The sequence below is a fragment of the Miniopterus schreibersii genome (assembly GCF_964146895.1).
Source record: "Miniopterus schreibersii genome assembly, chromosome: 2".
Classification (NCBI taxonomy): domain Eukaryota; kingdom Metazoa; phylum Chordata; class Mammalia; order Chiroptera; family Miniopteridae; genus Miniopterus; species Miniopterus schreibersii.
This window is the reverse complement of record NC_138102.1, coordinates 75,796,738-75,815,710: the sequence shown is the minus strand read 5'-3', so window position 1 is coordinate 75,815,710 and position 18,973 is coordinate 75,796,738. Positions and strand designations below refer to the sequence as shown.

The following is an 18,973-nucleotide window of genomic DNA, read 5'->3' as shown; positions in this document are numbered from 1 at the left end:
AACAGATATTTTTTGAGTATTTATTACGTACCAGGCACCATGCTGAGTCTCAGATCAAACTCATTTTAAGATGTAGCATTATTGTGAACCAGAGTACTATAGTAAAAAATTAGAAATGTGAATGTGAGGTTTTCAGAGGTCAGATGTGGTGGGGCATAAAAATCTGAATTGTTCATTGTAAGGTTGAGAAAAAACCTATCATTTTTTTTCATTCTTGTGTATTCTCACTGATGTTCTTATTCAGAGTCAAGTTTTAAATTTCAGTATTTTGAAGATGATATATGCCCATGTGGTGAATGTGGTTGAAAACAAATAACGAAAGCAGACTTTGTAACAAGAAATTTGGTACAAAACAAAATATTCAAATTTATTATATCTAAGAGGCATTATGGGCTGGAAATAGTCTCACAAGATAAAAATAGTTTATGCATTTATTCAACAAACATTTATTGAGCATGCTAGGTGCTTGGGAATGTGATAGTAAGCAAACACAGAATAGCTGCCCTCAGAGCTTATACTCTAATAGTGTGATGTAAGATACAGTGGGTTACACTGGGAGGTGATGAGGAAAAGTACTCTCAGATGGTGTAAGGGCGAGAACTGGTATAATGAGGCTTGCAGGAGCAGTCAGAGAAAGGCCAAAGAGCAGTTAAGGCTTCACACAGGATGTGCAAAAGGCCCTGGGGCTAGGAGCACCTGGTGTGTTACTGGAATCAACCTAGATCACTGGAGTGGGAGAGGAGTGAGAGGCAATGTGTCAGCAGGAAGTTAGGAAAAGATTTTTAGTACAGGGGGTGGGAGAGATGGGAGGCATGATCCAATTTACTCAAGAAGAATCTGAGAAACATTCTGTCAGAGAGGAGAGGTAGAAGTGAGATACTAAGGGAGGCAGTAAACACCCAGTTAGGCATGAACAGGTCATAGCTGGCGAGGATCGAAGTTTGCAGAAGAGAGAGATGTGAGAGGCCTTGTGCTAGAGAGGTGTGGCTTTCACAGGACTGGTCTCCACTTCTCAGCCTGCTGCTTAGGAAATGGTAACCCTTAAGGAGACAGAGAAGATGGTGAAGTAGAAATTGACTTCTGGTCTCTATTTTCCTGAACAGAGTACAAGGTTTGTTTTAAGTCCTGAAGTAGCATAATCTCTTCCTTCATCTGCTGCCATTTTTCTTCAAATTCATGAATGTTATTCTCTAGCGCTATGATAAAAAGAAATAAAATGATTTCAGGTTATTCAGTAGTTTTATAAAATATGTAAGATTTCTAGCCCCCTTCGTTTGCAAGAGCATAGTACACAATGCTGTGCCCCAAATGAAAAGAATCTAGGGTCTTATGAGGAGGAACTGGTTCTTTTATGTCTTTGATTCCTCTTCTAATTCAGGATAGTAAATCTTTAAGATTTTGTACACATTATTAGCAGAAAAAGTCCCTTTTGTGTATCTTTGAAAACTCGAAAGCAGCGACCGTATAACAACCTTCATGCTACACTATATCCATTTGTTAAGAGATGATGACTGGAGAGAGCATGTGGTTAGAATATCAAGGATAAGGGCAAATCTTTCATAAAAACGCATCCAATTTTTTAATGTTACATAAATGCGTTTGATTTTATTTAGAAATAGAAAGGCTTTTAATGTGGAAACTTAGGAAGAAGATTACTTAGTGGCAATGTCATTTAAAAAAAATTTATTTTAAATATGTCTTTATTGATTTCAGAGACAGGAAGGAAGAGGGAGAGATAGAAACATCAATGATGAGAGAGTCACTGATCGGCTGCCTCCTGCACGCCCCCCACTGGGAACTGAACCCGCAACCTGGGCATGTGCCCTGACTGGGAATCGAACCGAGAGCTCCTGGATTATAAGCCACGCCGGCTGGGCACAATGTCATTTTTTTAAAAACCTCGAAACTGAAGAATATCAATACATACATAATCTTAGAACACCTGTATACTTGTAGTTAACTTTCTGGAATATTAGAAAGGCTAAATTAAGCAAAGAGTCTTTATCACTTGGAGTTTCAAAAGTTAAGCCTGTGCCCAGACTGCGTAAGCTCCGTTGGTTAGAGTGTCGTCCTGATGCACCAAGGTAGCAGGTTTGATCCCCACTCAGGGCACATACAAAAAGCAACCAATGAATGCATACATAAGTGGAACAACAAATTGATGCTTCTTTCTTTCTCTCTTTCTCTTTCTCTTTCTCTTTCTCTTTCTCTTTCTCTTTCTCTTTCTCTTTCTCTTTCTCTTTCTCTTTCTCTTTCTCTTTCTCTTTCTCTTTCTCTTTCTCTTTCTCTTTCTCTTTCTTTCTCTTTCTCTTTCTCTTTCTCTTTCTCTTTCTCTTTCTCTTTCTCTCTCTCTCTCTCTCTTTCTTTCTTTTCTTTCTCTCTCTCTCTCTCAAATAAAAAATAATAATAATAAAAAAAGTTAAGCCTTTTAAGTTGGTTCTCATGAGATTCCAAATAGCATCTCCTCCTGGTGCCCCATCCCACAAATACTACATTGTAACCTATATACTCCCACTCACCCACCCAAGTAGTGACCTGTGACATGTTCCAAAGATGTAACTTTTATATGAAAGAAAATTAAGCAGATGAAAGTCCCCTATAAAATAAAGCTTAGAAAAAGATTTTAAAAGCTGCTTAAAAAGAACAAAACATGGATATTCCCATTAGCAGTATGCAGACATTCTCAAGAGATGGTTAAAAGATACACTGCTTTTGGTAGATTTTAAGAAATATACTCTTTCTGCTGATTATAAATGTAATACAAAATTCAAATAGAAATGTGTAATATGAAAACAAAAATGAGAAACGCTTGTGTATATTGAGACAGGGATATGAATTAATATTTTCTCCAAAAGGAAATCTACCCTCCCAACACCATTTGCTGGATTTGTACAACTTCGGGGAAGCCATTTGCAAAATACTGTGTGACTCTGGCCCCCACTCCCACTCGGATGTGCAGTACACACCCCACCCAGCTGTGTGTGGCAGCCTTGTGGGAAAGTTAGATCAGAGTCACAAGTAAGTGAAAATTTAGCCTGTTATGAAGGCATCTTAAACAATGGTGAAAGGACCTACTCAATAAATGGTTTATACTTTATAGAAAGTCTCTGTCCTCACTAGGTTTTCTTCTTTTTCAAAAATTTCTTGGCTATTCTTGCTTATTTTTTTCTGACTAGCTTTAGAGTCGATCTATCACAGCCCCCATCACCACTGGATTTGCAGATTAATGTTGGGAGAATTGAAACATGTATACACCATACCAAGTGAGAGGGAGACAAGTGGCAGCTGGATTTGTCACAGCCTGACTGCCTGTGGGCAGAGGCCAAAGGATGCTTCATCTGTTCCTGCCAATTCCTGAACATGGTGCCCAAATATTCTGCCATTTTGCAATCAATTTTTGCTGTTTCTGCCCAAAGTATTACCATGTGTATGTTAGAAAAATGTGGAAAATACAAAGAAAAACACTATAATCCAGCCACCTACAGATAAGTACTATTTCTATTTGGGTGCAGTTTTTCAGTGTGCATGTGTGCCTCTGTGTATTTACATATTTTTTCTTGTGTGAGAGGTCATACTATTTTGTAGTGTTGCTTTTTCATTTAATAAAACAATGGTCCATTGAAATATGATTTTTATCACCTGAATAGTATTATATTATTTCAATATATGTGATAAACATTTGTAAACTTGGCTGCTTGATTATAACTCACATACCTTCTTGAAAATTTACAAATGCATCTTCAAACAATCTACAGTCAAAAAGTGAAGTCCCAATTTCTTCATAGTCTGGAGGGAGAAAAACATTTTCAGTTTTAATTTAAATAATTTATATAGGCAGAAACACCTCACAAAAATAATCCCCAAAAAGGAAAAGTAAACAGAGCAGTTATCTACTATAGAACTTTAGTGTTAGACTGCGGCAGCAGCAGCCTCACCTGGGAACTTGTTAGAAATGCAATTCTTGGTACCTCTACTGAATCAGAACCTCCAGGAGTGAGGCCCAGCTATCTGTGACTTAACAAGCCCTCCAAGTGATTCTGAGGGGCATGCTCAAGTCTGAGAAGTGCTTGGTCTAGACAAAAGAATAAACAAGTAAAAGAATGCAATGAATGAGCTTTTGGAAATGTTTGCTCATAATTTCATTTTTTGGTTTTGTCCTATAGAAAATAACCCCTTTCAAATAATCATTTATTTTATATTGTTGCCTAAAATATAGACTATCAGGCTTTTCCTTGTAAAACAGCTATATTTATAATAAAGGTTTTAAGCTCTTAGGACAGATGATAAGAAGACTAAGTGGCTGTATGCCTGCACATATGAATGGAACGTCAGCTTCCCAAATAGTTCCTAATGAAAGGTCACATTTAACTAAGTCAAACATCCATCAGAACATTAAAATTACTTCTATACTTTAAACTTGAACAATACCAAAAAGACAGTTTACTAAGGAACAGAATTTGAGTCAAATCAAAACTAACATGATGACATTCTCAGATCTTAGCAACAAGTGTACTCAGCTGTGGGCGTGGGGGTGGGGGGATGGATGTGTGGCTGAATCTGGGTCTGAAGTGCACATTTCTTGCTGGTCACTCTCAGCTATGCACCTCTGGAAAATGCATGAAAAACTTCAGGGCATCAGGATACTTTTTATGAAATTAATGAGTTTGTGAATTACCCACACCCTGTAGATTTATAGAAGACGAGATCTGGAACAGTGGATTTTATTAAAGAATGAGAGAAAGAAGAAAAAGAAAAAAATATTTCAGATAGAAAATGTGTACATGTTTTTAGTTTTGTTTTATTTTCCATGTAGGTCTACGAGAAATCTCTTTCTAGGAATTTTGCTATTTCAGTACCTGATTCTGAAGTAGTCTCATCCATGAGTCTTTCCTGAATCAAATGAAGTTTGTGTACTATTTCTTCAAATAAATCATTAAGAAGTCCTGCTTCTTTACATTTCTTGAGAAAAGCAATTTTCGCAATTGAATCTAAGAATAAGAAAAATATTTTAGAAGGAAACCATCTTAGGGAAGTATCATAAGTCACTTTATGGTCTTCTTCAGACCTTGCCTCGTGGTAGATGAGCACAATTAGTTAAGATAACACATATAGTACCTTTAGGTTTTCTATTAATTGTAATTTCATCATACCTCATTTTTTTCTAGCTGAAACAATGAATGAAATGTTATAAAAATGTGAAAAACTCTGTTTCAAATAATTATATGAATCAAGAGAATTTTCTAAAATTTAGCATCAACTCTTTGAGATGACAGCCTCTGTCATTTTTTCTGTCACAGTTACTGTGTTATTAAGGAATGTCTATCTGCTTAAAGAACAGAACGGCTCAATTACTCCCTCCAGCTGCCGGGGGAGCAAGGAATCACTGTACTCTGAGCCCAGGCTACCTGGCTTCTCTATCAAAAAGAATATCCTTAATACTGAAGAGTGATGGACCGTCCCAGCCTAAGTTATTTTGATCTGCTGGGGTTATGATAAAGTGAATAGTTAAGACAAAAATTTTTATTCTTATAATTAGTTATTACAAGTCTAGAAGAATAAAGTGGGATACCAACTTTGAAATACATGGCTCATCTTTTTTTGTAAGTACCATAGGACATATTTGTTACAGACAAAACTTATAGCAAACCTGTGTGTCTGCCATTTTCTTCTTCCATTTGTTTTATGGGCCTATTTAATGTCATTGATTCTGGTATCTAGAAAGAGAAAAATCAAGATTACTTGATAATCAAGATTTTACTGTTGGCATTTAATGTTGCATAAAATGAAAACCAATCTTTTGTGTATAAATCAGTGATATGCCTATGGTGAAAATCATGCCCCATATTCATATGTAGATGTAAATATCAAATGTATTTTTGTTTTGTATAACAAAACATCAAGAGTTGTGACAGGTACCTCTTGTATAAACAGCAGAAGGTGAAGGTTGCTGGTTCCTAGCTTATATAAGCTGATGCGTAAAACCTGTTTGAAATCCCCAAAACATTTTCATATGCTTTATATACAGCGTTAATTCAGAAAATTATGAGTTATAAATTAGGTGAAGTATGGCGCATGTGGCTGGGAAATACTTGGCTAGGTAAAGATGCTCGACTATACCTCTGTTCATTTTAAGATCATAAGCACTCTGCAGGCTCAGATTCTTCTTACTAATCTGGTACCAGGGTATGTGTTATAAGAGCAGTGGCACCTATCACACTGACAAAGATGAAGGTATTCAATATTTAATGTTTGCAAGGATTTGGGTAATTATGTACTGCTTGGTGCAGCCACTTGGGAAGATAATTAACCTCCTGAATTATGTGCTTAGATACCCAATACACATCTAACTTCTCTTTAATATTCATTTCATTAAGGTTATTCCGTCATTTCACCTGAAATTCAGAATGGTTAAAATAGGACTTTGTAAGAAGAAACAAAGGCTATAATAAAATTAAGTCAAAGTACCTGTACAGAGCTGCTTGTTGAGTGACCTTTCTTTCTTCTTTTTCTTTTCATTCCTGAAAAATGAGCTGAAAATATAAATTGTGTAGAAACCAAAATCCATAAAGGAAAAGACTGATGCTTGACTACATAAAATATAAAACTCTTATATGCCAAAAGTTATTACAAAGTCAAAAGATATGGGAAACTTAGACTAAGTGTTTGCAACACATAAGATAAAAGGCCAACTTAAAAAAATACAAAAAGATCTCATAAATCAATACACAAAAGAAATTTGAGTAGAAAAATGGGCAAATTAGGAGCCCTCTGGGGAGAGGGTTCATTGAATAGAAAAACAGACTGGGTGACAGGAAAATAAATATAATTGATCAAAAGATAGGGGAATACACTCAATTTCACTTATAAGTAAAGTTATGCAAAGTAAAACAGATGGAATTTTTCACCTATCAGATTGACAAAGATGAAAGTGCTCAATATATAATGTTTGCAAGGATTTGGGTAGTTATGTACTGCCTGGTGCAGCCTCTTGGGAAGATAATTAACCAACAGTCACCTGAAGTTTCATTGTTTATACTCTGACCCAGCAATCTACTTTTAGGAAGTTTTCCTAATAGTATAGCTGCATAAAAGCACAAAGATGAATGGCGAAAAATGCTAACTACAGTACTAAATATGACAGAAAAAACTGGAAATGACCTAAATGTCCATCATACAGAGATTAGTTCAATTCTGGTTCAGCTACGTGACTGGATAATATATACAATGGAACATTATGCAGCCTTTTAAAAGTGAGGTAGATCCACTTGTGCTGATATGGAAGGATCTCTAGGGTACATTAAGTGAAAAAAAGCAAAGTACAGTCATAGGTAAGTTTGATACACAGAAAATTTTGGGAAGAATTCAAAAGAAATAATCCTCTGGAGAGAGGATTTACTACAGTGTTAAAATCTGCTTTTTAAAACTAATACATTATTGTTATCTTTCCTTGTCAACATACACTAATTGACAACAGGGTTTTTCATAGTATTTCCTAATAAGTTAAAAGAATAATGCTTTCAGCCGAAAACAAAACAAAACAAAAAATGTTAAAAAAAAAAAAGGATATTGCATTGAAATGGCATTTAGTTCTGAGCTGCTTATTTTGTTTACCCAGTTATTCCTAGGAAGTGTAATTTATGTTCCTAGTCTACCCTCATTGGGACCTAAACTGTGGCCAATGCTTACTACATATGAGGGACACCAAATTCCTACTAGCAACACATGTTTCAAATGAACATAAATTTAGAATTTAGGATTTCTTATTATTCTCCAAAACATCAATCCATTATTAAAAAAAAAAAAAAGTAATGAATCAAAAATGAGGGTAACGATACTGTTTGGGAAGTGTTGTTTACCACCACAAAATGAAGTTGGCATGACATAGAATTGAGCCTTTTCCAAATAGGTCCTGACTCCAGTCCACAAGGAGCATTCCAGATTTAGTGCTGGAATGACTGCTGTTCCAGCAGTACACAGAAACCATTCTCGAATGAATGTCCATCTCATAATTCTACCTGGCCAGGGTCCAATTTTAGAACTGAATTGTTACCCATTAATTAGAACTGAATGCTAACCATGCATTCTTAGGACAATTTCATTTAGGGGCCATGCAGCACTTTATCAAGTTTATCTACTAAAAATTCTGATACTCTTTTAGAAGAGAAGCGGTCCCAAAAGGCAAAGCTTTTTACCTTGTCTTGGTGTAGTCTTCTGACTGCAGTGAGGATGGGAGACATGAGACAAAGACTTTGCTGAGGGTAGGTCTAGTTCACAAAGAAGAAAAGTTAGTACATTATATTACACGCTGCCCAAAGAAACTGATAATTTTATATGTAAAATTTTAACTCAGAAATTTGTATTTAATTGAGTGAGGCTAGTAAATCAGGTTATTTCATGTCTTACCTAAATGTTTACTTTTCTTTAAACCCACAATACTAAATTTTAGAGACTTACCAGATTCAGTTTCTCTCGATGGAGCATGTTGTTGGCAAAACACTCTGAAAACATGCAATTTCAAAGAACCATTAAATATTTTTACTTACACTTTTAGAATATTATGGCTACTTTCTTGTGATTTTAAAAAGGAATTATCTTTTGTGATGGCATTGCCCTAAATATTTGTTAAAGAAACATGCTGTTTGAGACTTCTGATCAAGATGGCAGTGTAGGTAAACACTGTGCTGGCCTCCTCCCATGACTACATCAAATTTACAGCTAAATTACAGAACCTCCACTCTTGAGAATCACCTGAAAATATAGCTCAACAAAACTATAATTAAGGATTGAAGAAGAAGCCATGTCAAGACTGGTAGGAGGGGCAGAGGCATAAAATGGGCTATCCCACACCCACGTGTGGCTATTAAGAACTGAGAGGGATATCTTGGCTGCAGCCACTGTGGAGTGACGGTCCTCAGGCCCACATGGGGCTCCCCAGCCCAGGGCACCAATGCGACAACATCTGGCTGTGAAAATCAGCAGGGACTCAGTCTGGCTGAGGTAAAGAGCTACTGTAGACCCAGACATCCTCTTAAAGGGCCCAAGCACAGACTCACTCACAGACATTCACCCTAAGCTCCAGAGAAGGGAAAGAAGCTTAAAAAGTGCCAGGGACAATAGTATGGCTTCAAGCAAGGCCTGGAGGGGCAGTTCTCTCAGGACAAAAGTGCCAGCAGGTATCACTGTCCTTTGTTGACCCCTCCCTACATATAGCCTGCAAGTGCTGATGGAAATCTGAGTCTCCATCAACCTGGCTAACACAGTTCACCGTGGCCTGGTGATTCCCTGAGACCTTGCCCCACCCAATTCCCGCACCCACCCGAATCTCTTTCAGAGGCTAATCCATACAAGCCCTTGGCCTAGGCCTGGGCTGTAGAATTTCCTAAAATTTCTCAAAGGTCCACAAACCCCAGATGAACAGTGGCTAGCCTTGGCTTGCCATGTACCTCTTGCTAAGCAGCCCCAAGCCTGGAGCTAGTGACAGCCAGCCTCATTTCACAGTATAACCACTACCAGGTTCCTCCACTCCCAGCACAGGCAGCCACCAAACAGATCACTTTGTAGCTCCCACCAGGTGGCCTCAGGCCAAACACAGGCAGCAGTTGACCTTGGCCCGAACAAGAGGTCTTGGAACCAATACACCTGGTGGCTGACTTCAGACAACACCAGAGCACCACCAAGTAGTGCCACAAATGACACACCCAAATAGAGGACTCAGCAGGCACCAGAGCCCTGCTAAATAAAGTAAATCCTGCTTTGTGGGGTCAGCCTCCAAACAACAGCTTTGCTGTAGTTATTGCCAGTCCTCACAGCCTGTCAGCCTGGAGATCAATCCCACCAACTGATGTGTGAACAGCAATCAAGGCTCAACTACAATAGGAGGGCACATACAACCCACACAAGGGACACCCCTGGAGTTCTTAGCTCAAATGAATAGGAGGACTGTGCTACTGGGCTCTGCAGGACACCTACATAAGGCCACCCTGCCACGCCAGGGAGATGTAGCAGCTCTACCTAATACATAGAAACAAACAAAAGGAGGCAGCCAAAATGAGAAGACAAAGAAACATGTACCAAATGAAAGAACAGAATAAACTTCCAGAAAAAAGAGTTAAACAAAATGGAGGCAAGCAATCTACCAGATGCAGAGTTCAAAACAATGGTTATAAGGATGCTCAGTGAACTTAGGGGAAAAAATAGATGATATCAGCGAGAATTTCAACAAAGAGATAGAAAACATAAAAAGAAGAAATAAAAAAGAACCAGTCAGATATAAAGAGTACAAGAACTAAAATGAAGACTACATTAGATGGAATCAACAGCAGATGAGATGAAGCAGAGGATTGAATCAGTGATATGGAAGACAAAGTACTTGCAGACAGCAAAAATAAAAAATTAAAAAAGAAAAGAAAATAGTTTAAGGGACTTCTGGGACAACATAAAATATAATGACATTCACACCACAGGGGTACCAGAAAGAGGAGAGAGCGAGCAATGGATTGAGAACTTATTTGAAGAAATAATAACTGAAAACTTTCCTTACCTGGCAAAGAAAGCAGACATACAAGTCCAGAAAGTGCAGAGTCCCAAACAAGATGAACCCAAAGAGGCCCACACCAAGACACATAATCAAAGGTTAAAGAAAAAGAATCTTAAAAGCAGCAAGAGAAAGCTTTTAGTTAACAAGGGAGCTCCCATAAGACTATCAGCTGATTTCTCAACAGAAACTTTGCAGGCCAGAAGGGATTGGTACAAAATACTCAAAGTGATAATTAGCAAGGACCTACAACCAAGATTACTCCACCCAGAAAGGCTATCATTTAGAATCCTAGGAGAGAGAAAGAGTTTCCCAGCCATGAAAAAGATGAAGGAGTTCACCACCACCAAACCAGCATTACAAGAAATGTTAAAGGGAGAGAGAGAAAGAGGAGGGGACATCTGTAATATTTTAAACAAAAAAATAAAAAAAAAAAAAAATATATGAGTAAGAAAATATCACAAAGAAAATTTCTCACTGATAAAGCCAAACAATAAAAACACTGGATCAATCAACCATAAAGCTAGTACAAAGTTTAAAAGGCAAAAGTAGGAAGATCATAAGTAATTACAACAGTAAATTAAGGGGTACACACATATGCACACAAGAAGTAAAAAAAATGAATGTGGAAGGGGAGAGTAATAATGGTAGTGATTTTGGAATGTACTCAAACTTAAGCAACCACCAACTTAAAATAGACTGCTATAAACATAGCTTGGGATATATGATGCACATGGTAACCACAAACCAAAAACCTACAAGAGGTAGACTAGAAATAAAGAGAAAGAAATCAAACACATAAGAGAGTCATCAACATATAAGAGAGAGCAAGAGGATAAGGAACAGAGAAGAATTACAAAAACAATTAGAAAACAGTAATAAAATGGCAATATCTACATACCTATCAATAATTATTTTAAACATAAAGGGATTAAATACTCCAATCAAAAGACAATGGATGAAGAAGCTGTGTTACACATAGCCCTGTGTTGCTCAGTGGATAGAGCACTGGCCTGTGCACCAAAGGGTCACAGGTTTGACTCCAGGTCAAGGGCATGTACAGTCAAGGGCATGTACCTGCTGGGCTGCAGGTTTGATCTGTAGCCCTGCTTGGGGCTCGTGTGGGAGGCAACAGATCACAAATGTCTCTCACGTTGATGTTTCTCCCCTCCACCCATAAAGAGCAATAGAAAAAATATCCTCAGATGAGGATTAAAAAAAGTTGTGGTACACATATGATGAAATATTACTCAGCCATAAGAATAATGAAATCTTACCATTTGCAACAACATGGATGGACCTAGAGGGTATTATGCTAAGTGAAATAAGTCAGAACAGAGAAAGACAAATATCATAGATTTCACTTATATGTGGAATCTAAAGAACAAAATAAATGAACAAACAAAACAGAAACAGACTCATAGATACAGAGAACTAATTGATGGTTGCCATATGAAAGTGAGGCTGGGGGACCAGGTGAAAAAGGTGAAGTGATTAAGAAGTACAAATTATTAGGTACAACACAGTCACAGGGATATAAGGTACAGCATAGGGAAATAATCAATAATATTGTAATAACTATATAGGGTGCCAGGAAGGTGCAAGATTTATCAGAGGGATCACTTTGTAAGTTATATAAATGTCTAATTATTATGCTGTACACCTGAAACTAATATAATAGTGAATGTCAACTATAATTGAAAAATTGAAAAAAAATTTAAAGCCTAAAAAAACAAAAGAAAAATGCTGTTCAAACCTGTGTAAGTTAATGACCCACATCAAGTACTGATGGAGCCTCTGCCAGTTGTCCTTCATACTCTTGGACCTCGAAAAGGTCAGTAGGCTCTCTGAAGGATTTAGTGCTGACTAGATATTTTGAACAATATGAGCTCATATATAGTGATCAGTAGGATTTTACTGTATAAAGATACCTAAAAATCCAACATCTAAGGTACATACAGTTTTATCTGACTACACAAAGTTCTGATTTTCAACAATAGCACAAAATTGTTGCATGCATTAATTTGGAGAACATAGTTTTCTATCTCAATAGGCATCTTCCCCACATGTTAGATTTCAACTGCATGAGCCTAGAATTGATCAGGGCCCTAGAACAGAATGAAGTAACATGGCAGGCTATGAAGAAGCAATGGTAATTTTAAGGATCTACTCAGGCCACATTTTCTTTCCATCCTTTCTTCCTCCGCAGCCCCAAGCTACATCTCCTTCCTTTCCTTATGGTGCTGACTCCTAGGATGCAGGGTCTCCTCACCTATGGAAATGCATGAATTCTTCCTGTCTCACACTAGTTCCCATCTCCTCCATTCAGTTTTCCCAGCAACCTCACCCCTTCTTCCAATCAAAACTAATCTCACCATTTGGATTCTGGTATCTCTGAGCACTTTATTTGCCTGGCACTTAAATTCTTTTACCATGAAAAATTTCAAATATATATAAGTGTGGAGGAGATATGATAAACCCTCATGCCCTGAACCATCATCCAGTTTCACCCAACTATCAACTCAGGGCCAAGCTGGTTTCATGTAAATTTCCACCTGTTGCCATTGTGTTACAAACTTCTAATAGTTTTAACCTTTCTGGTCCTCTAACAAGTGATAACTTCTCTGAGGTTTAGTTCATGTCTTGTTCTTCTTTATGTTCTCATGGCACCTAGCAAGGTGTTCATGTATGACAGGCACTCTGAATGCTTGAATTCAATTTAAAAATGCATAAAAGTTCACCTGATACTTGATAAAACAATGACAAAATAATTATTTTACTGATTTTCTATTCATTGGTTCTGTTAATGTGTGGTATTTTTTCAAACTTCAAGATATAGCAGGAACTTGATTCTCTTTTGTTTAATCTTGTAGCTTTTGTTTAATTATAGTCTTTATATTGGATGTTTATGGCCACTATATAAGTAATAATAAAACAAGCTGTTTGGAAGGCTAAATAACACAAGTGAAACTGAGAGCTTCACTGGTGAATTCTACCAAACACATTCAAAGAAAATTTAATATTTATCCTTCTTAAATTATTCCAAAAAATTGAAGAGGAGGGAATGCTTTCATTTGACAAGCCCACCATTACCCCAATACCAAAACCAGACAAGAATTTTTAAAAACCCCAAAAAACAAAAACCAGAAAATTCTAGGTCAACATCCCTGATGAACACAGATACAAAAATCCTCAACAAAAGATTACCAAACCAAATCCAACAATACATTAAAAGAATCATACATCAAGATAAAGTCAGATTTAACCCAGGGATGCAAGATTCAACATCCTCAAAGCAATCAACATAATATACAACATTAACAAAGTAAAGATAAAGGGAGAGGGAGAGAGAGAAACATCAATGTGAAAGAGAAACATCGATCAGCTGCCTCCTGCACACCCCCTATTGGGAATCGAGCCCACAACCCTCACATGCATACTGACCAGGATTCAAACCAGCAACCTCTTGGTGCATAGGATGCTGCTCAATCAACTGAGTCACATGGGCTAGGCCAGAAAAAAGTATTTGACAAAATTCAATACCCATTTATGATAAAAACTCTTAACAAAGTGGGTATAGACAGAACATACCTCAACATAATATGACAAACCTACAGCTAACATCATACACAACTGCAAAAAGCGGAAAGCTTTTTCTTCAAGATAGGAACAAAACAAGGATGCCCACTTGCTACTTTTATTCAACATAGTATTAAAAGTCCTAGCCAGAGCAAGTAGGCAAGAAAGAAAAGGCATCTCAATTTGAAAGGAAGAAGTAAAACAGTCATTAATTGTGGATGACAAAATTTTAGATATAGAAAATCCTAAAGACTCCACAGTAAAAAAAAACCACACCTGTTAGAATTAATAAATGAATTTAGTAAAGCTGCAAGATACAAATCAATATACAAAAATCTGTTGGATTTTTATACACTAACAATGAACCATCAGAAAGAGAAATGAAGAAAACAATCCAATTCAGAATTGCATCAAAAAGAATAAAATATCTAGGAATAAATTTAAGCAAGAACGTGGAAGACCTGTACAATGAAAATTAGAAGACACTGATAAAAGCAACTGAAGATGACACAAACAAATGAAAGCTATTCCATGCTGATGGATTGAAAGAATACTGTTAAAATGCCCATTCTACCCAAAGCAGTCTACAGATTTGATATAATCTCTATCAAAATTCCAATGGCATTTTTCACAGAAATAGAACAAATAATCCTAAAATTTGTGTGGAACTATAAAAGATCCCATATAGCCAAAGCAATCTTGAGAAAAAAAGTAACAAAGCTGGAGGCATCACACTCCCCGATACCAAACTATATTACAAAGCTAGAGTATTCAAAACAGCATGGTACTGGCATAATAAAAACATAGAGGTCAATGGAACAGAATAGAGAGCCCAGAAATAAACCCACACCTATATGTTCAATTAATTTATGACAAAAGAGGCAATAATATGCAATGGAAAAAGGACAGTCTCTTCAATAAATGGTGCTGGGAAAACTGAACAGCCACATGCAAAAGAATGAAACTACCTTACACTATAAACAAAAATGAACTCAAAATAGTTAAAGACTTGAATGTAAGACCTAAAACCATAAAACTACTAGAACATAGGCAGTAAGCTCCTTACATTAGTCTTGGGGATGTTTTTTAAGGATCTAACTCCAAAAGTAAGGGCAACAAAAACAAAAATAAATAAATGGGCTATAATGAACTGAAAAGCTTTTGCACAGTGAAGGAAACCATCAACAAAATGAAAAGGAAACTTACTAAATGGGAGAAGATATTTTCAAATCATATGATAAGGAATTCATATCCAAAATATATAAAGAACTCACACAATTCAATAATTTTTAAAAAAAGGGCAGAAAATCCAAATAAACATTTTCCCAAAGAAGACATGAAATGATGCTCAACATCATTAATCATCAGGGAAATGAAAATTGAAATCACAAATCTTATAAGAAATAAGAAGTGTTGGTTAGGATGTGGAGAACCTTGTGCACTAATTATGGGAATGTAAGTTGGTGCAGCCATTATGGAAAACAGCATGGAAATTCCTCAAAAAATTAAAAACAGAAATACCGTATAATCCATTTCTGGGTATTTATCTGAAGAAAAAACCCACAAATTTGAAAAAATACATGCATCCCTATGTTTATTACAGCTTTATTTACAATAGTCAAGATATGAAAACAACTTAAGTGTCCATCAACAGATGAATGCATAAAGAAGATGTTGCTGATGTGCGTGTGCGCAACACTGGAATCCTAAGCAACCATAAAAAAGAATGAAATCTTGCTATTTTTGATTAACATGAATGGACCTTGAGGGTATTATGCTAAGTGAAATAAATCAGGCAGAGAAAGACAAATACTGTATGATTTAACTTATATGTGGAATCTAAAAAAAATAAAAGAGCAAACAAAACCAAACCAATCTCGAGTCCCACTACTGTAGAGGATGGAGGTGTCCTGGGGCACCGGGGCACTGGAACCCGGTGAGCATCAGGCACTAAAGCCCTGTCTGCTGCTCTGCAACCAGCTGTGAACAATACGGCGTGGCGGCCTCCTGCCTTGAAGATCTGAGGAGCAAGGCCTATGACATCCTGGCCATTGATAAGTCCCTGGCACTAATCACCCTGGTCGTGGCAGAGGGTGGCACCATAGTGGATGATGACGATTACTTCCTGTGTCTACCTTCTGATACTAAGTTTGTGACATTGGCGGGTAATGAGAAGGGGGCATATAGCAACTCAGATGGAGGGAGGTACTACTTGGATTTCCCAGGAGTCTGTGGATATAGATGAAGCAGACAGCAGGGCAGGGGTGAAGTGGAAAAATGTGGCCAGGCAGCTGAAGGAAGATCTATCCAGTATCATCTTCCTGTCAGAGAAGGCCTTCCAAGTGCTCATGAATGTTCCCTCTTCAGACCTGGCTCAGGAACTATGTCAAAGTTGTGTCACAGTCCAGGGGCTCCAGAACACCCTCCAGCAGGTACTTGACCAGAGAGAGGAAGCCTGTCAGTCCAAGCAGCTCTTGGAGCTTTACTTCCAGGCTTTGTAGAAGGAGGGCAGCATCTTGTCAAAGCAGCGAGATTCCCAAGCTGGCTTCAGTGACAAGGGGGATGCAGTGGACACGGGTATGCACAGAGAGCTCCTCTGAAATTGCCTTTTGAGCCAGATCCTTACTGCACTGAAGGAGAAGCCTGCTCCAGAGCTGAGTTTGTTTAGTCAGGATTTAGAGGTGGGCGAGAAACAAGGACTCTGAACTGCAGAGAATGGCTTCCCCTGGAGGTGTAGTATAGCTGTGCAGAGGCTTGCATGGGATTTTTTTCCACCTCTGTAGACCCTGAATCTTAGCTGCCAATTTGCCTATTGTATGCCAGAGCATTTGCAAGCATCTCGTGTAATCTAAATCAGAATGGCTTAAACAAAATGGATGCACTCCCACAGACCATCAAACATTATTTTCTGATCCAAAGTGGGTAATGAGGTGATGAAGCCTTACAGGGAACAGCAGGGCTCAGCTTCTGATATGGCCCTGGTTCTGTCAGTGGTGGAAGAAGGTTCACAGGCAGTTGAGACACAGCCACTGTCACAGAGAAAGGCACACTCCAGGGGACCACTCTGTGCTGGCCCTAAGACCAGGGAACTAGAAGCTTGACAAAGAGAACCCATCACAGTCGGGGCTACTTCTTACTCTTCACCTTTGTCCCTGTCCCAACTATCTCCCCATTGTCACTAGAAGGGAAGGAAACTGTATTGATTTGAACTTGGCTAAATTTCCTGTAGGGAAGGACTCTGTAGTTGCTCCCAATAAACTTCTTTCCAAAGAGCCTTTCCCACTGGTGTTTGGTAAGAGAAGGCCCATGACAGTTTAACATGAAGGAAACCTGATATTTCTGCAGGGACATGACAAACAGGTGTCGCCTAACTTCACTGCCCTAAAGAAGCCATGGGAGCAGCAGGTGAGGCTGGCAGAGGTCATGGTTCTCAGTGGTTCTTATTCTTGCTGCAGTTAGTTACCAAGGAAGACCCCAAAGCACTGGCTGTTGCTTTGAAATGGGACATAAAGAAGACAGAGACTGTTCAACAGGCCTGTGATCAGGAGCTGAGCTTGTGCCTCCAGCAGACACAGAGTCTGCATTCTCTCAAGAATATTTCAGCAAGAAGGAACTCACTGCTGGGGAACTCTAGGATCCCAAACAAGCCAAACGAGACCCCTCAGAGCTGTAGCTGCAAATATGCCAAAGAGAACCCTGTAACCTTGGTTTTCTTATCAGTAAATCCCTTCAGCCTTTTCAGCTACCTATATACCTCGCTGCCCCCTGCCTTAGAGCATGTTCTCCTGGAAGAGGCTAGAAGGCTATTCCAGATCTCAACATCTCCCCTTCTACCCACTTTGAATGATGTCACTGCACCAATGTATCCCACCTCCTCTAATTACATGTCCTTATGTTCTCAGATTTAAAGTTATTGCTAAGGGTGGTGAAAAGAAATTGTCATATTTCAGACCCACTATCCTGTTCTAAAAATAGAAATGAAGAATTTAAACAAATAATGGTAGAGAAGATTACATAATTGTGTGGATTATGACCACAAACCTGTTTCTCAAGTTAATGAACTTTTTTGTCTGTTCAAAGGCACATATTAAGTTTGCAGACCATAGGGACATATGGAGAGTCTCACCATTTCTATTTTGCAATTCAGTGTTGTGAAATTATATCTGAAACTCTTTTCAGTTTTCTAATATGTTTTATCAGCAGGGAGTATAAAAGGTCATTAAATCAATTTCCATACGTCATGACTCCAAGTCTCTTTGGGTGCAAAGCAGAGACTTCTGGTTTACTTACCTCCTGTTCCTATACAAACTTACTCTTCCAGTTTTGTAATCTGGTTTGCTTGCAGGGAAAAGATAACGGGTTATCATTGACCTATTTGTTTTTTTTAAAAAGCATGCTTAGAGGAAAATAGAATGGTATTAAGAGATACATTGGCTAATTTCTAAGTAAAGAAATATAACAGTAAGTCCTGGGGCCAGGGTGGGTGTAGAAGACAAACAGAATAGAAAGAACTGTTTCCTTTTCCTGTGGTCCTTAAGGAGGCTCAGATAAACTCAGCATCCTTTCACTAATGCGTCACACCCCTGGTTTTCTCTTATTAACCCCAACATATCATTTTTAATAGCATATTTTGTTATGCTTCCTTAATAATCCTCAAATGACAGCCAGGGCTGATAACCTGCCTACACCCATACTTTCAAAAGCACTGATATAATACCCCAAATGTAACATTTCAGAAGAAACAAAAGGAAAATTTCCAATAAAATGGCATGTATCTCAAAAAAACAACAACAAAAAAATCCCATTCTCATAGAGAGAGAGAACAGAGTACTGGTAGTTGCCAGAGGGGAGGGGGGTCAG

General features: G+C 37.9%; 1 protein-coding gene and 1 pseudogene across 2 annotated transcripts in view; one reads left to right on the top strand and one right to left on the bottom strand.

Annotated features, from left to right (window-relative positions):
• Positions 1-413: 413 nt before the first annotated feature.
• Positions 414-18,973, bottom strand: part of SETDB2 (SET domain bifurcated histone lysine methyltransferase 2) — a 95,026-nt gene continuing 76,466 nt past the window's right edge. Inside the window, exons 15-21 of the mRNA XM_081130186.1 lie at positions 8,455-8,498; positions 8,193-8,264; positions 6,466-6,530; positions 5,648-5,714; positions 4,857-4,988; positions 3,715-3,786; positions 414-1,196 (exon numbers count right to left, since the gene is read on the bottom strand). Coding sequence (XP_080986312.1) covers positions 1,042-1,196; positions 3,715-3,786; positions 4,857-4,988; positions 5,648-5,714; positions 6,466-6,530; positions 8,193-8,264; positions 8,455-8,498 — 607 coding nt within the window. The 3' untranslated portion in view covers positions 414-1,041. The remainder of the gene's footprint in view (positions 1,197-3,714; positions 3,787-4,856; positions 4,989-5,647; positions 5,715-6,465; positions 6,531-8,192; positions 8,265-8,454; positions 8,499-18,973) is intronic.
• LOC308553531 (DNA fragmentation factor subunit alpha pseudogene) lies at positions 16,013-18,021 on the top strand (annotated as a pseudogene). Its single transcript has 2 exons — positions 16,013-16,794; positions 17,569-18,021. The product of its transcript is annotated as a DNA fragmentation factor subunit alpha pseudogene (transcript).